At 42.4% G+C, this 20,858-nt stretch overlaps 1 protein-coding gene across 1 annotated transcript; it reads left to right on the top strand.

The window, feature by feature from the left end:
* Window positions 1–2,996: 2,996 nt before the first annotated feature.
* On the top strand, window positions 2,997–19,858 carry epn3b (epsin 3b). Its single transcript, XM_060899594.1, has 9 exons — window positions 2,997–3,224; window positions 3,330–3,699; window positions 6,415–6,518; window positions 8,100–8,186; window positions 12,225–12,348; window positions 12,472–12,648; window positions 12,741–12,839; window positions 13,098–13,364; window positions 19,581–19,858. Exons 1-9 carry the CDS (start codon window positions 2,997–2,999, stop codon window positions 19,856–19,858), a joined length of 1,734 nt encoding a protein of 577 aa, XP_060755577.1.
* The last annotated feature ends 1,000 nt before the right edge of the window (window positions 19,859–20,858 follow it).

Raw genomic sequence — 20,858 nt, forward strand, 5'->3', positions numbered from 1 at the left:
CAGAGCTGTTCTGCCAAAGTGACGTCATCAGTCAATTTCACAGTATCAACAAAAATACAGGACAAACAACAAGAGAAGAAGAGAAAGTTTCTTCTGAACGTAGGAAAGTTCAACTTCATGTTGAATATTTTAATTATGATTTGTTGATAGTGAATGTGTTCTGGTCACAGGGTTGAGTGAGAGTTGCGATTTCTTTCCCTCTGTGATATGAGAGAAGAAGAAGTGAGCAGTCGGCACCTCAGCTATGACTTAATCTCTCTCGCTCTGTGTGTGTGTGTGTGTGTGTGTGTGTGTAAAGGACATTGATGCTTCTGACCACATGCTGTTTTTTTAAATAAACATTGCCCTTGAAGGTATTTCCATTTTCATAGGTGTGTGTGTGTGTGTCCTTGCTCTCAGAATAGATCCATATTGGCTGTCCACTCTAATACCCAAGTACAGTGTCTACAGCGAGTGAATTTAAGGGTCACTGTCGGCTTGAGGGGTGGGGTTAAAATCAGGGGAAGAGTTAAGAAGAGGATTAAGGTGAGGGTGTGGTTACAGTAGGGGCAGGGCTAAGATCTCGTCTCATCTCATTATCTCTAGCCGCTTTATCCTGTTCTACAGGGTCGCAGGCGAGCTGGAGCCTATCCCAGCTGACTACGGGTGAAAGGCGGGGTACACCCTGGACAAGTCGCCAGGTCATCACAGGGCTGACACATAGACACAGACAACCATTCACACTCACATTCACACCTACGCTCAATTTAGAGTCACCAGTTAACCTAACCTGCATGTCTTTGGACTGTGGGGGAAACCGGAGCACCCGGAGGAAACCCATGCGGACACGGGGAGAACATGCAAACTCCGCACAGAAAGGCCCTCGCCGGCCACGGGGCTCAAACCCAGGACCTTCTTGCTGTGAGGAGACAGCGCTAACCACTACACCACCGTGCCACCCAGGGCTAAGATAAGGGTGTTAAAATGAGGATTAAGGTGGGGGTGTGGTTACAGTAGGGGCAGGGCTAAAATCAGGATGTTAAGATGAGGATTAAGACGGGGTGTGTGATATGTTTTTTTTTTTTTTTTATATATTTCCACAATATGTAAGTTTTGTAAATACACCATCATTGTGCAAACCAGTAAAGCATGCGGAAGAAATGCACTGCAAGAGAGAGAGAGAGAGAGAGAGAGAGCCATTGCTCAGCAGAAAGGTGATAGTGTGTAAATTTATGATGACCGGAGTCCTCCTGTGCTCCCTCGTCCTCCACCTCCATTAGCTCTGGAGTCCCAGCGCTTTATAAAGAATCAGTTTATTATTATTATTATTATTATTATTATTATTATACTTTGTTATAATATTGTTAACCTTATTCCAAAATGATGAGATATTTTATTTTAATACTTGATACAAGAATGAATCATTAATTAAAAACATTATTCATAAATCATTAAACTTTATTTAGTAATGCATGACTTGCTACAATTGATTCATTACTAAACCTAAAATTAAAGTCTCAGTAAATAAATCCTTACAAACAGTTTTAGAACCCGGACCTTCGGCATATTGTCTTACCTACGAGTGATGAATAATTAATCTTGTTCTCACCAACAATATTTACAACGTCAAGGTTTATCTAATTTAAAAATAATCAACTAATATTGTGATGTGAGAAAATGTAATAAATAATAATCAATGATGGATTTTATTATTATTATTATTATTATTATTATTAAATGGAAAATAAATACTAAGCTGGAATATAAAGTCAGAGGAAGCAGATCTCAGACGGTGGCAGATTCAGAGACACCTGGGAGAGAAGGTTTATGTTCTCCCTGCTTTTAGAACGACACGATGATGAATTCTGGCAGCATCATCCTTCATCATCCTTCATCAAATAATTCTCCTGGGCTGCTAGTTACCGAGATGATTTATGTCACTGTGTGGAAATGAATGAAATCTGATATAGAAAATGAGATTCTGTTTATGCGTGCGTGTGTGTGTGTGTGTGTGTGTGTGTGTGTGGGCTTCAGTAAAATATGGGGCAACCCTGTCTCCTCATTTCCAACCTGTTCTCTGTGGGCTATTGTCGCCATAGTGATAGATCATGATATAAAATGGTAACTACACTGTGTGTGTGTGTGTTAAATCCTGAGTCGGAGTCTCCTGTGTGTGTGTGTGTGTGTGTGTGTGTGTGTGTGTGTGTGTCTGCTACAGTAAATAAAACAAGACTTGGAGCTTTGTAGTACACTGATGCTAAACCATCAGCATTGTTGGAGGACACACACACACAGTTACTGTTTTCTATTATCCAGTTGGTGGGTTTAACCTTCTGAATGCTAACAGTTCGCACAACTTTATTTATATGAAATATTATGAAGATTAGGATTTGGGGCGGAGTCAAGGGCAGGACTGGGGCGGAATTAGTGCTTGTACCTTTTCTTACGACTTTGTTGTCTTTTGAAAATTGGATGAATTTCTCCTGAGATTGTAATAATGTAAGATTAAACGGAGGGGCTGAGGCGTGATCGGGAGTTACACTGCCTCTAGCTTTCGTTACCCATGCATTCGTAAGAAACTAAACTAAATCACTCACACTCACGACATTTACTCTGAATTTTACATGAAACATCAGTGAGTCTCCACTGGGGAACCAGAACACTGGCACATGGATAGTACTTCTTGATGACCTACTTCCTGTCACACTTCCTGTCCTGGTGTTCTACAGGAAGTGGCAGCTGTAACAGGTTGTTTAATTATACACACAGTAAGTCCCCGAAGAGAACATTGATCTCATTCTGCTGCAAAAAAAGAAGAGAAATAAACGAATGCACTCATGTAATTTTAATCAGATGTGACCTCAATTATTGCTCGACTCCCAGAGATCAATTTTAATGCAACATCTCTTTGTCTGTACCTGTATCTCTCTTCCTGCAGACACACTCCTGATCCTGAGCCTCTTTAGGGTCGAACTCATTAAGAACCACCAACATACACACACACACCTGCCGTAGCCATGACGACCTCGGCCCTGCGACGGCAGGTCAAGAACATTGTACACAACTACTCGGAGGCTGAAGTGAAAGTGCGCGAGGCGACCTCCAATGACCCTTGGGGTCCATCCAGCTCTCTGATGTCGGAGATCGCCGAGCTGACATTTAGCGTAGCCGCATTCAGCGAGGTCATGGCCATGGTGTGGAAACGCCTCAACGATCACGGCAAGAACTGGAGGCACGTCTACAAGGTCATAATGTGCTAATAACATGTTTGTTTCTATTTTTATTTATCATTTGGTTTTAAATGGAATCATGCTCGCCACTTGTCATCTTAGGCCCCTTGTTTTGTTTAGGCCCTGACTCTGCTTGACTACTTGGCTAAGACGGGTTCAGAGCGCGTAGCGCAGCAATGCCGTGAAAATGCCTTCACCATCCAGACGCTGCGCGACTTTCAGTACGTGGACCGGGACGGGCGCGATCAAGGCGTGAACGTGCGTGAGAAGGCCAAGCAGCTGGTGGCATTGCTCAGGGATGAGGATAGGCTCAGACACGAGAGGGCGCTGGCGCTCAAGACCAAAGAGCGGTTAGCAAGCGCAGGAGGAGGTGGAGGGTCAGGTACAGTTCCTCCTTCATACCCGAGCAGGAGGAGCAGCCAGCCAAGCATGGCAGCGCTATACGGAGAGGAGTTCAGTCGCTCCAGAGGCTCTCCATCCTCCTTTACATGTGAGTGGCCTGGATGGGAAAAGTTCAATGCCTACTGTACTGTATATATAGTTGTATGTTGATTGTTTGTGATGTGGCTGTTTCAGAACTTCATACCTCTGTAATGATGCACAATTTTACTACCTCCTAGGAAATTCCAAAGACTCTTAAAGGGAAGTTGCATAGGTTTTGGCCTTTAGCAGTTAGAAGGTGAACAACAAACATTCGAATGATTCCTTTTTGACCCCCACCTCCCATACATGAAGCCCCACCTTGTAGCCATATGTACTGCCAGATTCTTCCACATTAGTTACAGTGGTCCTTGAAAGTTTGTGAACCCTTTAGAATTTTCTATATTTCTGCATAAATATGACCTAAAATATCATCAGATTTTCACACAAGTCCTAAAAGTAGATAAAGAGAACCCAGTTAAACAAATGAGACAAAAATATTACACTTGGTCATTTGTTTACTGAGGAAAATGATCCAATATTACATATCTGTGAGTGGCAAAAGTATATTTTCTGCTTTCAGTCAATGGGATGACAATCAGGTGTGAGTGGGCACCCTGTTTTATTTAAAGAACAGGGATCTATCAAAGTCTGAGCTTCACAACACATGTTTGTGGAAGTGTATCATGGCACGAACAAAGGAGATTTCTGAGGACCTCAGAAAAAGCATTGTTGATGCTCATCAGGCTGGAAAAGGTTACATAACCATCTCTAAAGAGTTTGGACTCCACCAATCCACAGTCAGACAGATTGTGTATAAATGGAGGAAATTCAAGACCATTGTTACCCTCCCCAGGAGTGGTCCACCAACAAAGATCACTCAAAGAGCAAGGCATGTAATAGTCGGCGAGGTCACAAAGGACCCCAGGGTAACTTCTAAGCAACTGAAGGCCTCTCCCACATTGGCTAATGTTAATGTTCATGAGTCCACCATCAGGAAAACACTGAACAACAATGGTGTGCATGGCAGGGTTGCAAGAAGAAAGCCACTGCTCTTCAAAAAGAACATTGCTGCTCATCTGCAGTTTGCTAAAGATCTCGTGGACAAGCCAGAAGGGTATTGGAAAAATGTTTTGTGGACAGATGAGACCAAAATAGAACTTTTTGGTTTAAATGAGAAGTGTTATGTTTGGAGAAAGGAAAACACTGCATTCCAGCATGAGAACCTTATCCCATCTGTGAAACATGGTGGTGGTAGTATCATGGTTTGGGCCTGTTTTGCTGCATCTGGGCAAGGACGGCTTGCCATCATTGATGGAATAATGAATTCTGAATTATACCAGCAAAAATGGTAGGTATAAAGGAAAATGTCAGGACATCTGTCCATGAACTGAATCTCAAGAAAAGGTGGGTCATGCAGCAAGACAACGACCCTAAGCACACAAGTCGTTCTACCAAAGAACAGTTAAAGAAGAATAAAGTTAATGTTTTGGAATGGCCAAGTCAAAGTCCTGACCTTAATCCAATGGAAATGTTGTGGAAGGACCTGAAGTGAGCAGTTCATGTGAGGAAACCCACCAACATCCCAGAGTTGAAGCTGTTCTGTACGGAGGAACGGGCTAAAATTCCTCCAAGTCGGTGTGCAGGACTGATCAACAGTTACCGCAAACGTTTAGTTGCAGTTATTGCTGCACAAGGGGGTCACACCAGATACTGAAAGCAAAGGTTCACATACTTTTGCCACTCACAGATATGTAATATTGGATCATTTTCCTCAATAAATAAATGACCAAGTATAATATTTTTGTCTCATTTGTTTAACTGGGTTCTCTTTATCTACTTTTAGGACTTGTGTGAAAATCTAATGATGTTTTAGGTCATATTTATGTAGAAATACTGTATAGAAAATTCTAAAGGGTTCACAAACTTTCAAGCACCACTGTATCTCGCTAGGCAACTAGCCTTCCATAAGCTTGTTAACATGACTCAAATTTTATTCTACACACATATTCATCCTTGTGTTATAATAATAAGCTAAAAAAAAGCCAACAAAAATGAGCAACAACTTTGGAATAACCTTTATAGGCTTAATCAGCACAACTCAAGCAGAGTTTGTGAACCTCATCTCATCTCATTATCTCTAGCTGCTTTATCCTGTTCTACAGGGTCGCAGGCAAGCTGGAGCCCATCCCAGCTGACTACGGGCGAAAGGCGGGGTACACCCTGGACAAGTCGCCAGGTCATCACAGGGCTGACACATAGACACAGACAACCATTCACACTCACATTCACACCTACGCTCAATTTAGAGTCACCAGTTAACCTAACCTGCATGTCTTTGGACTGTGGGGGAAACCGGAGCACCCGGAGGAAACCCACGTGGACACGGGGAGAACATGCAAACTCCGCACAGAAAGGCCCTCGTCGGCCGCTGGGCTCGAACCCAGGACCTTCTTGCTGTGAGGCGACAGCGCTAACCACTACACCACCGTGCCGCCCAGTTTGTGAACCTATTTAGCATTTTTTTTTAACATGCATAAAACCTATTTATACCAAATGCAGTAATGCTGTGTGTAAAAGCCTCTGGATGGAGTTCAAATTAACAACCAGTCAAAAGATTGTTTTCAAATGTTTATAATCTTAAGCAGGAACCCCTTGGAGAACCTTCTTGCTCCAGTTCATGTAACTGTGGTAAATCTGTGGGCTGCTTCCTTTCCCCCCGACTGTGCTACAGGTGCAATATCTCTGTGATATTACCTTCCAGTTCTCTGTTCTTCTCTTTCAGCATCCCCCTCATCTCCGAGAGCATCTGACCTGGAGCACTCTCGCCCTCAAACCAGCGGAGAGGAAGAGCTGCAGTTACAACTGGCACTTGCCATGAGCCGAGAGGTAACACACACACACACACACACACACACACACACACACACACATGCTGCATACGCCAGCATTCATGCTGATATCATCTCCCTTTTATCAGTGTTGCATTCACACTTAAACAGCCAGATGGCTCAAATGTATCATCAGCACCGTATTAGTGGATGGAGGCCTTTTTTTTTCCTATATTAATTTCAAGAAAGGGAAAAAAGAAAGGCTGTTGAGAGAATGACAGAAGGACTGTTTGTAACTTCAATAATGTAGGTGATAATAGGAATCAACATGTTTCAGGTTCGTTCCAAAACATTAAATGTGACTATTAAAGCTAGACTGCCTTTCAGATTTTTCAAGTGTAGGTCATAAAAAGAATTTTCCCGACACACAATTATTTTTGTTTAGTGGACCGAAAGCTACTGAAATAGAATCACAGACTTACAATTTTATTAGCTTTTTTAAATAGAACAATTAATTAATTTAGAGCCACATGGCCCTAAATTCTCTGCTAGTTTTTCCTGCTTCACCATGACCCAATTCAAGATACTATGTCATGCATCACGTGGTGGGCTTTCCCCGTTCACGCAAGGCATTGTGGGATACAAATTTGAAACAGGAGAGAAAAATGGAGGACGTGAGTGTGAGAATGAAATGTGAAAGAAAGCTTACTACTTACTACTACTTACTACAGTAATGGAAAGAAAGCGAGAAGAAAAGACGTTATGTTATATACGAAGGAAAGGAAACGCAAGACCGAACTAATAAATATTGGCGCTCAGTGAGCACCTCGGTGTGATCAGCTGTTCGTTTAGCGACAGAATGATGGAACTGTCAGTGCACGCTCAAAGGGAAACCTGTAGATGGCAGTAATGCAACACTGTGGATGCCAGCTGCCGTAAAACCCAAAAGAAGAAGAAGGTAAACCTGCGCATGCGCACACGGACTTCCTCTGTCTGCTTGACTGCGCCAAGCGAGCGATTTCATGCACATTATTTGCTTTAATCCCCTCAAATTAAATAACTTCCCAGCCACAGAATGGCCTGATATTTTGTGAGATATTACAGAAATAAACAGATATCACAATCACCACATTTCAGACGGAACTAAATTTCACTGATTTGATTAAATCAGGGGCGGCACAGTGGTGTAGTGGTTAGCGCTGTCACCTCACAGCAAGAAGGTTCTGGGTTCAAGCCCCGTGGCCGGCGAGGGCCTTTCTGTGTGGAGTTTGCATGTTCTCCCCGTGTCCGTGTTGGTTTCCTCTGGGTGCTCCGGTTTCCCCCACAGTCCAAAGACATGCAGGTTAGGTTAACTGGTGACTCTAAATTGAGCGTAGGTGTGAATGTGAGTGTGAATGGTTGTCTGTGTCTATGTGTCAGCCCTGTGATGACCTGGTGACTTGTCCAGGGTGTACCCCGCCTTTCGCCCGTAGTCAGCTGGGATAGGCTCCAGCTTGCCTGCGACCCTGTAGGACAGGATAAAGCGGCTAGAGATAATGAGATGAGATGATTAAATCAGAAGGCTGTCTAGATTTAATGAACGTAGATGTAGATTTTTTTCATTATTCAGGTCTGTTTTTTTTTTTTTTTTGCTGTAAAGGAGCATCGCAGAGGTCAAGAGGATGAATCCCAAGTTGAGAAAGCTGTAGACAAGAGCAGGAGGGGCAGTGAATCTGGACCCGGGGAGGTATGAGAACATCAATTCACCCTGTTTTCCATTAATACCTTTAACAAATCCTTATTATGTTCTCAAATGAAACGCATGTACAATCTGTTGTATCTGTGGTCATTTGCAGCACAAAGTGAACATGGAGCAGGATTGAACCTTGGCCACAATCTTGTTTGCTACCTACCAAATTAATTAAATAATATTGGCTGGTGTTGAGCAGTATATCAGATATATTCCATTCAGCTAGCATGATATTGAACAAGTGTCAGTATGTCTTATCCCAGTGTTGTAGCAAAAGACAAAAACTTCACGCTGTGGCATTCTTTTCCAAAAAACTCACTGCTGCAGAGAGAAATTATGATGTCAGGAACCATGAACTACTAGCCATCAAGCTTGCTCTTGAGGAGTGGAGACACTGGCTAGAGGGAGCCACTCAGCCCTTTGTAATCCTCACAGACCACAAGAATCTGGAGTATCTTAAGAAGGCTAAAAGACTAAACCCACACCAAGCTAGATGGGCACTCTTCTTCACATGTTTTAACTTCACCATTTCATTTCATCCAGGCCCTAAGAACACAAAAGCAGATGCCCTGTCCCGCACCTTTGTCTCAGATCATCAAGATCCCGCCAGTTCTTCCCTCCAAATGCTTCTTGCAGTCCATTACATGGAACTTAGATCAGGAAATAAGGAAGTTGCAACCCAGGACACTTCCAGTCAGTCTTCCACCGGGCCTCCTCTATGTACCCAAGCATCTCTGAGAGCGACTCATCACTTGTGCACACACATCTCCCACCACAGGGTATCCTGACAGCTATTGGACTCATCAGATGCTTCGGAACAAGTACCAGTGGGAAAACATGCTCACGGAGATTAACCAGTTCATCACATCATGCTCCGAGTGTGCACAAGCAAAGGTTCCATGAACTCCTCCAGCAGGTAAGTTTTGTTTACTTCCAGTCCCTCAGAGACCTTGGTCACACATAGCAATTGACTATATCACTGACTTACCACCATCGCAGGGCAACACCACCATCATGATGGTGGACAGTTTTCCAAGGCACTGAAACTCTTCCCACTTCCAGGCATCCCCACAGCACTTCAGACAGCAGAACTATTGTTCCAACAGGTGTTCAGATACTATGGTATCCCTGAGGACATAGTCAGTGACAGAGGTCCCCAGTTTATCTCTCGCTTATGGACTTGCTTCATGGAATGACTTGATGTTTCAGTAAGTCTCACGTCAGGCTACCATCCCCAATCTAATGGCCAAGTGGAAGGGGCAAACCAGGAAATTGGATGCTTCTTATGGATTTTCTGTCTGAGAAACCAGGGGGACTGGTCTCGCTTCATCCCATGAGCCGAGTATGCACAGAACTCACTTAAGCACTCAGCAACTCAACTAACCCCCTTTCAGTGCATACTTGGCTCCCAACCACCACTGTTCCCCTGGGACAACTCACCAGTCAAAGTCCAAACTGTGGATGACTGGTTTTCTCGCAGCCAGGCCATCTGGGAGGAGGTTCACCAGCATATTGAGGTGGTCAATGCCAAGTACAAGGAATATGCTGACAAGCATAGAAGTAGCAACCCAGAGTTCTCACCAGGTGACAGAGTGTGAGTTTCAACCAAGAACCTCAGAGAACCCAACACATGCCGAAAACTGCAAGCATGGTACATTGGTCCGTTCAAGGTACTTCGACGCATAAACAAAGTTTCACACAGGTTAGAACTCCTGCTCACAGCTGAATCTCACCTACATTTCATGTCTCCTGTTTAAAACCTGCCATTCCAGGGCCACTTGCTGAAAACTCCCCAGTTCAAGCGCACCCAGCACTAAGCCTCAAAGGTGAGCCCATCTACCAAGTCAATAGGCTACTCAACTCCAGACGCAGAGGAGGTCAGGTTGAGTATTTGGTAGACTGGGAGGGCTATGGGCCTGAGGAATGAAGCTGGGTGGCAGCCAAGGACATCTTGGACCCTTTGTGAAAGCAGTAATTCCATGCTCAACACCCAGATAAAGGCACCCCAGGAAGAATGTAGCTCTTTGGGGGAGGGTTATGTCAGTATGAGTATTGAGAACAACAATGCTGAGCAAACTACAAACATGGCCACCCAAGACTACAATGCCCATGAGCCACAGCACCCCCTATAACCGGAGTATTGAACACAGCTGAGGTTCATCATCAATCAGCACCATGCTACTTAAACCCCTCTCTCACAAACACTCACTGCGAAGTATCGTTCTGTGTTCTCCAGTGCATACCAAGTCTTATCTTTCTGACTGCCTATTGTTATTCTGGTTCTTGCTATCCTTCCTGCCTTGTCTACATTGTTCTGTTTGCCAATCGACTGACCCTTGCCTGTCCTTGACCATGATTCTAGTCTCATGATTTGGCTTCATTACTGTTTATGCTCTACTCTCCTCTCCAATTACATCTGTAAGATGCCTGCACCCTGACAGTGAGTCGAAGATGAGTGGAATATTTCTGATAGACCACAAAAAAAGCCAGCCAAAATTATTATTATTATTATTATTATTATTATACATACACACTCTCTTCATATCAGCATTCTCAAAGGCCAACACGAGCTTACCTGTGACTCAGTGCTATTAACAGGGCAGCCTCGTTACCTTCCAGCCAGCGTAGCATTGAACAGTAGTGTTAGCAAAGGCCAATGCTATCATAGTCAAGTCAGTGCTACTGAGAGCTAGTAGCACAGGCTAATGACTGAGAAACTAAACTTTCTGTCTTCAGACTGTTCTTCCATGCACGCTTGCTACAGTATTTTCCGCTTAGACTTAAGTATTCATTTCCCTGTGTAATTTACTTAGTTACTTTTAAAATCAACATCGACAGCTACACACAACGGAGCAACCTGGCAGCCGAAATTCTCTCAAAATCTTCCATTTTTAACTAAGCAAACCTGGTGGCCATGTTTGTTTACAAATTATCACTGTTGCTCGCTAGTGTGGAAGTTTGACATCTCCAACGTCTGACATTATGTTGTCTTGACAACCATGCAATATCGTAAACCATATTCAACACTCATTCTCCATTGGATAGAGTGTCGTAATACACATAGGATAAGCCATATGCTAACAATACTGCATGCTATCAAACCAAATGAATGAAACCCACTAGAAGGGAATAGAACACACGCTTTTATTCCATGGAAAAAGTGGCCTGTATGCATAATAATTATCCATTTTGCTAACTATCTAATTAAATAAAATAATCAGTTAGCTGCTATACACATAAAGGATAGCTTTAAAATCATTCATGCTTTTTTCATTTCATTACAGTGTATTGTTTTACTCCATGTTACAGTTTCTTCCATTTTTTGTTTGTTTTGCTCTTTGCTGTACTACTTTCTGCATCTCAAGTACACAGTGATTATGACTTGATTGATTAATCATCATCTCATCTCATTATCTCTAGCCGCTTTATCCTTCTACAGGGTCGCAGGTAAGCTGGAGCCTGTCCCAGCTGACTATGGGCGAAAGGCGGGGTACACCCTGGACAAGTCACTAGGTCATCACAGGGCTGACACATAGACACAGACAACCATTCACACCTACGGTCAATTTAGAGTCACCAGTTAACCTAACCTGCATGTCTTTGGACTGTGGGGGAAACCGGAGCACCTGGAGGAAACCCACGCAGACACAGGGAGAACATGCAAACTCCACACAGAAAGGCCCTCGCCGGCCACGGGTCTCGAACCCGGACCTTCTTGCTGTGAGGCGACAGCGCTAACCACTACTCCACCATGCCGCCTGATTAATCATCAAACAAAAGTAAATTTTGATAATAAAGCACTCGTATTAGGGTGAGACAGGGGAACGTGGATGAGGACATTTCCCTAATAGAAGTAAAAGGAAAGGAAATCTCTTACAAGACTCTGAAACTAACAAACAGTGAACTCAACCAACTAGGATTCTCTGTAGATTAGATTAGATAGATTAGATTAGATTAGATTAGATAGAACTTTATTGAAGTCCTGTAGCAGCTTTACTGGTGTCTGATTGTCTTATCATGTGTTTGTTCTTTCAGTCAGCCATGATTGATCTGGTTGACATATTTGGACCATCTGGACAATCTGAAGTGCCGGCCAGTGATGATCTCTGGGATACCCAGCCCTCCTGCCCTTTAACCTCTGATCCCTGGGAGTCTGTAGGTAAGTTGATCTATTGTTTTTTTGGTGTGAATTTAAAAAGTGAGTGACAGAAACTAGAAAAAAATCCTTATTATGGATTATATATGGAAATATACCATTCTCTGTCTTTCTCGTTCTCTATAGCTGTGGGTAACACCAGTACCCCTGTAGCTGATAGTCCATGGAAACCCAACCCCTCTTCCAGTAGCCCAGAGCACCACTGGATTACAAACCAATCTCCACCAGACCCATGGGGAACCCTGCCCCCTAAGCCCACATCTAAATCAGCAGAGCAACCATGGAGGAGTCCAGTTCGGCCAGGTACCGTGCAGAATAAACAAAACTACAGATACACTTTCACACAAACTATGGAGACAGTGTTTATTTGACATCCGGTATGTGTTATAACAAAGCCTCAGCAGGGGTTGACCCATTTTCCATTCGTGAGGAAGAGGAACCTGGAGACAAACGACCTAACAGTGTGTTCAGTCCTCGCTGTGAGAGTCCAGCAGGTACTGCTGTTTTTTTTTCTGTTTGTTTGTTTGTTTTTTGAGCCTGTTCTGCATTCCATTTCTGTTTGTCACATGCATTTTTCTTCCCTTTGGTTGAATCCCCATCACCATATTAGATGTTGTTAAAATGTAGCATTAAATGGCCATTAGTTGAGGGATGGAGACAACATCACTGTATATGTTGAGAACATAAATTACATTTCTGTCTGTATATGATAGCCAAAGTATCAAATCCATTTATTTTTGTCTCTATTTCAGATATAGACCCATTTGCTGACTTGGTGGTGGGTGGGCAGGTAAATGGCAGAGTTGAGACAAGTTCGGTGACCTCTGACGGTGCTCATCTTGGTCCCCCACTGGATTCAGTGGCCCCTAGAAAGTGCTGTACACCTGAGGCTTTTCTTGGCCCTACAGCTGCATCACTTGTCAACCTAGACACATTGATTCCCTCAAAGCAGCACTCACAAACGCACACTCTCAACCCCTCCAATATACCGGCAAAGAGCAAGAACCCCTTCCTGTCAGGTTAGACACGAGCACACACAAATGTAACCTTTATAAAGGATCTATTCACATACATGTATACTTCACATACATAATAACCCATGCTCATTTTTAACCCCTGAGTGTTTAGTGTGGGTGAGGACTCTGGCTGCAGAGTTTTTTATTTACTGAAGCTGAACAATTAACTTGTCTGGGAGACCAATGAACAGAGCATTACAATAATATAGTCGCAATCTAAAAAAAAAGCATGAATGAGCGTTTCAGCATCCTTGGTGCTGAGTGCAAGACGGAGACATGCAACGTTGCGAAGGTGAAAAAAGGCCGTTTTAGACAAGGAGTTTATGTGATTTTAAAAAGTGATGGCAAACTTAAAGATAATACCAAGGTTATGTACAATAGGTAAAGGTTTAATGACAGTGCCATCAATGACCAGATTAAAATTACCATTGAAAAAGGTTATTGATTTGGAAACAATTAGTAAAAGGTACATTTTATCAGCATTAAGTTTTAAAAAGTTATTATTCATCCTCAGCTTTAGATCTTGGATGTATTTAGAGAAGGAGGGGGTGGGGCAAACGTAGAAGGCCTGTGGCTGTTGTAAATCTGTGTCATCTGCATAGCAATGAAAATTCAAACCATGACGGTGGATAATTTGGCCCAGGGGTAGCATGTAGACTATGGGCTAATGTTTAAAGAAGCAGCTTTGGGACCAAAATGTTGCCAGTTCGATTCCCTGGACTAGCAGGAATGGCTGAAGTGCGCTTGAACAAGGCCCCTAACCCCCAACTGCTCCACAGGCTGTTCTGGGTATGTAGCACGGGCGATTGCTCTAAGACAACAAGGGAGGCTCAGCCTCCTCTAAAAATGACGAACATCGTGTAGGATGAATTGTGCTAGGCTTATGTTATAGCCGACCTTATAACATTGCCATTTCAGATCCAGAATCATAGAAATATATGTGCTCAAACCACTACAGTGCGAAATCATTCCGTTATAACTTTAATGTGTGCGTGAGTTTTTCCCCCTCGTGACAGCACGATGCAGCGCAGCCTCAGTGCACTTCAATGGCATTTGGGAGCGATACGCTTTTCAATCTCAAAATGCAAGACGGTTATTGGACAAGTACTGCGAAAACGCCCGCCCACGGACTCCCAGCCTCACAGTGGGAGGCAATGAGAGGGACATGGCAAAGCTTTCCACAAGGAGACTGGTGATTGGTGAAAGCGGCCGGATATTTTCTTTGATTGACAGCTCGTTTCAACTGTAGACAGGCAGCAGTGAATTTCAGTTCAGTCCCATGCAGATTCGCAAGTGCTGTGGTGTATTGTAAGAGATCAGCTTACATTTCGATTTCATTCATTACATACGGTTTCTACCAGCTTTTTTAGTTTGTATATATTTTCATTGTAAATAAAGTGTAAATATAGTGTTGTCAAGTTTGCTATCTTAGTTCCAGAAATGTCGTTTATTTGAGTGACTGAACTTGAACTTGAGGGGGCTAGTCAGCTAGCAAGAAAGCTGCGCACGGATGCCAAGCATTGCTGATTTAATTTTGGCGAAGCCATTTGCCAGTCTTCCTTTCGAGGAAAAAATTAAAATTAAAGAGCAGGGTAGACCAACGCCTCAAATTGACTTGGTGAAAAAGGTAGGGAATAATACGCGTTCCTTTCAGCTCTCCTGGTACGAGAAAGTGAATTGGCTAACAGCAAGTGACCCACATCAACAACAGTAAATAGGCTACTTTAGTAATATGTCATGGATGGACCAAAAATATAGAATCTATTTAAAATGTTTATGCTGAGTATATTATATTGGAATATATATTTCTCTGGATATGAGTTAAACACAGCTACAATTTGGAAAACATTGTTAAACAAAAACACAGCCAAGAACATTTCACACTACAGGCCTGGATTAAAAGTGAAGGGTTATCAAAATTGTCAATAAAACATTTCTCAGTCAAAATAAGTAAAATATAGGGAAAGTGTCATTGAATGAAATGTGTGGCCCCCAGCTCTATGTTTGGCTCCCCAAGGTCAGTGCTTGTGCCTATTCCAGAACACTCTGCTGTTACTGCTGAGGTTCCTGACAAAGAGCTGCTTTCAATAATGATCAATTTTTAAACAACATGCCACAATTTTAAAATATAAAATGTTAAAATATACCCATGGATTAAAGCAAAAAAAAATCATCTGACTGAAAAAAAAAAAGCTCCATGTCGTTGGCCCCTACCACATCAGCGATGCGTCAAATTTTAAACGTCATGTTGTCCATTATCTCCTCGGCCCCTACTTATAGTACATTTACATAATTTTAACAATGACTAAAGCTAAGGCAAGACTTTACCATTGTCATTACTGGCTATAAATGATGAAACATCAAGTTTTCAGCGCAAAGTGCAAATTTATTTCAACAATACTTAAATAATGCACAACAGTGGTTCAGAGAAAAGTGCAAGTGCAGTCGAACTTGAACCATGCTTTCAAAAGAGTGGAACAGAAAGAAAAAATAAGAAAATGTGTTGAAATAAAGCCAGGAAACAAGAAAAGTAAAGTGAAAGTTCACTTTTTCTGCTTCTTCGCAGTGAAGCCAAAGGCATCTAGTTTGGCAACACCTGATGCCTGTTTTTGTTTCTTTTTCCTTGGCACAGCAACAGGAGCTTGCCATTATCGCCCATTTCATTTCGCCAAGCCCATCTCCACTTATTCTTTACCGTTTTGTCAATGTCTGACACATCTGTGCCTTCATTTAAAAGAAGCGCGTCCATGCTGGCAAAACCGAAAGTAATTTGACGCGCTCTAGTGATGGAAATCGAAGGGCCTATGTCAGGTGAAATATGGCCTTATACACAGTACTCGAGTTGAGGGGGGGATGTGGGGGGATGGCATCTCCCTTCTGAAATAAAAATCTCATATCATCCCCCTTATAAAACGGCCATCCCCCCATCACATCCCTTGTGCCATTTTACCAATTAATGTGGAAATTAGCCTACTATTATTTTAACAAATATTACTACCATTTCAACATTAGAGGCTTTGCGCAGTGATAGCCTACATGTAGCCGGATAAAAAAGATGCATATTTATTTATTTGGTTGCACCTCTCATTCACACCTACAGTACCAGTCAAAAGTTTGGAAATGCCTCTAATTCAGTGGTTTTTCATTATTTTAAAATTTTCTGAATTGTAGATTAATACTAAAGTCAGTCATCGACATTATGAAGAAATATATATGGAATTATTTGGTAAACAAAAAAAGTGTTAATCAAACCAGAATATGTTTTATATTTTAGATTTTTCAAAGTCAGCACCTTTTGCTTAGATGACAGTTTTGCACATCTTGGCATTTTCTCAGTCAGCTTTATGAGGTAGTCACCTGGAATGGCTTTCAGTTTACAGCTGTGCCTTGTCAAGAGTTAATTTCTTGAATTTCTTGACCTCTTAATGTGTTTGAGACCATCAGTTGTGTTGTGAAGAGGTAGAGTTGGTATACAGTGAATGGCCCCATTTGAGTACTGTTCTAATCCATATTATGCCAAGAACTACTCAACTAAGTAAAGAAAAACGACAGTCCATCATTACTTTAAGAAATGAAGGTCAGTCAGTCCGAAAAAGTTTGGGATGAGTTGGACCGCAGAGTGAAGGCAAAGCAGCCAACGAGTGCTCAGCACCTCTGGGAACTCCTTCGAGGCTGTTGGAAAACCATTTCGAGTGATTACCTCATGAAGCTGAATGAGAGAATGTCAAGAGTGTGCAAAGCTGTAATCAAAGCAAAAGGTGCCTACTTTAAGAATCTAAAACATATTTTGGTTTGATTAACATTTTAAAGTTTACTAAATGATTCCTTACGTGTTGCTGCATAGTCTGGATGACTTCAGTATTCATTTACATGTAGGAAAAAAATTAAAAATAAAAACATCGAATTTGAAGGTGTTTCCAAACTTTTGACTGGTACTGTATACGGAGGTTTCAGTCACTGAAAACAGCTACTTTCTGTTAGGGTTTTGCTGGGATTCGAACCTGGTTCGATAATCCAGCAAACCCCCACTAGGCCACCAGGGGGATGACTCAAGTGCAGAGGCGTGAGGCAGAAGTAGAAAAGTATCAAAAGGTTTATTTACAAAATATATACAATCCAAGGGAAAAAAACAAAAAGAATAATCCAAAAGCTCAGAAGATATACAAAAATAAAAATATCCAAAGGTTCAATGTCCAAAATCCAACTCAGAAAAGAAGAGGCAAAAACTCAAATGCTAAGAAGATTCAAAGGTCAAAACAAAATCCACAAAGTCAAAAAGAAAGCAACAAAACCAAGAATACTAAGACACAGGCAAGGTACATGGGACAGAGGGAACTAGCACTAACAGCATAGCATAGGAAAAAGACTCCGTGACAAGGGAACAAACAGAAGGGTATTTATACACACAACAATTAAGGAACAAGGCAGGGCAGGAAACAGGCAATCAAGACAAACACAAAAACACAGTGGCGGCCTCTAGAGGCCAAAACAAACATGACAAGAAAAGGAAATAACAGCGGCCTCTAGAGGCCAAAACAGTCCCAGTCCTAACACTTTCGCAAACTCGGGGCAGAGTGGAGATTTCTGAAAACTCCATCTTCAGACACGTGTGTAAATCGGGAAAACGAAGCAGCAGTGGGCGAGAGGGCGCACATGAATAGAATGAGTCAGAGGTGTGAATCTTTCACCGAATGCCAACTGTCCCGGTTCTTCATGAAATCGCACGCGCACACACAAATTCATCAGGTTAACTTTCAAATAACTGTTCTTGTGCACTTGCGACACCGGAGCCACTTTCCTGAATTTTGAGCTTCAGAGTATTGGCTTCCACTGTTTTCTTACCTTTTGTGCTTAGTGAATGAGACACTTCATTACACTCCACTGACTGACTTCCAATTCCAGACTTTTTTGAAAATGTAAAATATAGGCCTACGAGATGTTTTTTGGGACTTAATTCGCGTTGCTCCTTCACTATTAATTTTTGAGACTGATGAGGCACTAAATACTGTGGAATTATTTTCTCCTTACTATGAAGTTTGGCATCTTAAACAAGTGTCGGGAAATCTTGCAGCCTGACTCTGCAGCCTCCAATGTTTAAGCGAACTGCTGAAACCATAATGTTTAAAGATTAAATCGTAGGCTAATCAAACCAAAGAAAAACACAGCCTTTCCAGAACGTTGTCTGCCGAAGCCTGTTTAACCTACAAAAGGCTTAATAGCATAGATCTTGCTGTGGCTTCAACAGGGCTGTTTAGATTTTTTACCTGATCACCTTTCAATAGGCAAATATCATTATTATTATTATTATTACTACTACTACTACTACAATAGGCCTAGTATTAGTAGTAGGCAAGTAGTTGCCTAGTAGTAGGACAGCCAAATTGTTTCATCAGTGGAGCCGCCGTTAAAAGGAAACTGATGCGGAGCGCCGCGGCTTGCCTCGGGGCTGGGACCTCCCCTGGCCGAGTTACGAGCGTGCAAAGTCGGGCTGGAGCCGCCAATAGAAACGAAACTCAAGCCAAGCACCGCGGCTCGCTGCCTACGCCGAGCCTCCCCGGGACTAGACAGTAGCGGAGGCTGTATTTATTTATTTATGCCTAACTAGCGCAACAACTTATTCCTTTACATATACTCAAACATAGCATAAGAAAGGGTTCAACAACAGGCAATCATAGCAGCTTGGTGAAGTTCTAAATCACATCGGTGTCAGACCTATGGGCCTACCCCCTTTTTTTTTCTTCCTCGGATCTGCATCACTCTCATTATTGACCTTTAGCGCTCCCAGTTGACGGAAAGCCGTCATAGCGACGGAAAACTTTAATCCATGTATACCCCCCCAACACCACCATCATGTATATTGGACAGTAGGCTAATGGGCCAAAAGAACCTGTTATTTCACAGTTTGTGACCCTGCCAACAATCAGCCAGATCAGAGGCAAGAGTATGGGCAAAACTGATGTGTTTTTTCTTTTAAAATCTGGAACTATCGTAACCAACCAGCCTCCCCTGTTTGAAAGACTACCAGCCGCCACTGGTATGTTGTATATCACTCTGGATAAGAGTGTCTGCTAAATGCCATTAATGTAATATAATGTGAACAGGAGAGGTTCTTGGAGAGAACCCTGTGGGATGCCACAACTAGGAGCTAGCTTTTGCTACAAAAACTGTTGTACTTAGTATTTTCCATTCTCTTCTCTTTTTTTTGTTTCTCCTCTTTAGGTCTGAGTGCTCCATCGCCCACGAACCCTTTCCACTGTGACCAACGCAGACTGACTCTGAATCAGATGCGTCCGAACTCCACTTCCCCATTGCCTGCCCATGCTTTGCCTGGTGCTCTTCCCTACAGTGCCTCTCTTCCTCTCCCCTCATCCCAAAACACACCCCAGCCTCTGGACCTGCCCCCTAACCTTCCCCAGCCCTTGTTGCCCCTCTCCTCAATGCCCCGCCTCCAAACAGCCCCCCAGCTCCAGAGCCACAGCAACAATCCCTTTCTCTGAATGTCAAAAATTACTTGATACAGATCAGAACCAGTGCTGTTCACTTCATGCTCAGTTGGAGCTGAAGTGAAACATGTTGGAATATACACTGAAATTGAATTCAATGTGAACAGACAAATCTGGATTTAGCATATCAAAAATGACACACTCTGAATGTAATAAAAGAAAGTCACACATTAGGCATTAGAGTAAAATTTAATGCTGAATTCAAGGACATGTAATTCAGTATTTACAGAAATAATTTTTAAGGTAACTGAAATACCTGATTTAGATGTGGTACTTGACAAAATTATGTGCTAACAGATACTCCATCATCTACAGTCTCTAGCATGCTGCTTATGAGATGGAGTTCAGCTGTCACGTGCTGCTTGAGAGATGGAGTTTAGCTGTCAATCAGCATGGCTCTGCCCTTTGCATAACCAAAAGGACCTGTCAATCAAAAGGACACAATGCTCCTGGACTCAAAGTGTGCAGAACTCAGCTATGAAAGGGGGATAACCGACATTTCAGGAATACTGACATGAACTAATGCTCAGTTTCTCTTCTCGACAAAACTCACGTTTTTATTGCCTTCTGTCTGTGGATACTCGCCTATTCAGGGTCCAGCATCGATTGTAACCCTTGGCTTTTCCTCACAGAACCATGTGCCTGACTCAATGGCTTGCCTACAATGCACCAGAGGAAGGCATCTCCACACAACTTGGACCTCAGGAGCCCTGCTAACCAAAACCTGCACAACCAAGTAACTGATTACAAGCAACTATCTCTATGTGGAGAATTTTAAATAAAAGAAAAGTGATGGATAAAAAAGAAGAATGAAAAAAGGTAGTCTGGTGATATAATGGTGAACTACTCTATGCTGTTCTTCTGTTGAACTGTTCTATTTATTTATTTATTTATTTATACATACATACAAGCTTTATTGGCTATTGCTGAATGAATTTAGTGCATTCTGTAAGACAAACACATCCAGGTTAATATTTAATCAAGGCACACATGA

Source organism: Neoarius graeffei, chromosome 18 (genome assembly GCF_027579695.1).
Source record: "Neoarius graeffei isolate fNeoGra1 chromosome 18, fNeoGra1.pri, whole genome shotgun sequence".
Classification (NCBI taxonomy): Eukaryota; Metazoa; Chordata; class Actinopteri; order Siluriformes; family Ariidae; genus Neoarius; species Neoarius graeffei.

Excerpts from the sequence above, each read along its gene's own strand:
- epn3b (XM_060899594.1), top strand. The coding sequence starts at position 2,997 with ATGACGACCTCGGCCCTGCGACGGCAGGTCAAGAACATTGTACACAAC. Across the intron at positions 6,519-8,099 it reads CACTTGCCATGAGCCGAGAG|GAGCATCGCAGAGGTCAAGA; the intron begins GTAACACACACA and ends TTTGCTGTAAAG. Across the intron at positions 12,649-12,740 it reads GAGGAGTCCAGTTCGGCCAG|CCTCAGCAGGGGTTGACCCA; the intron begins GTACCGTGCAGA and ends GTTATAACAAAG.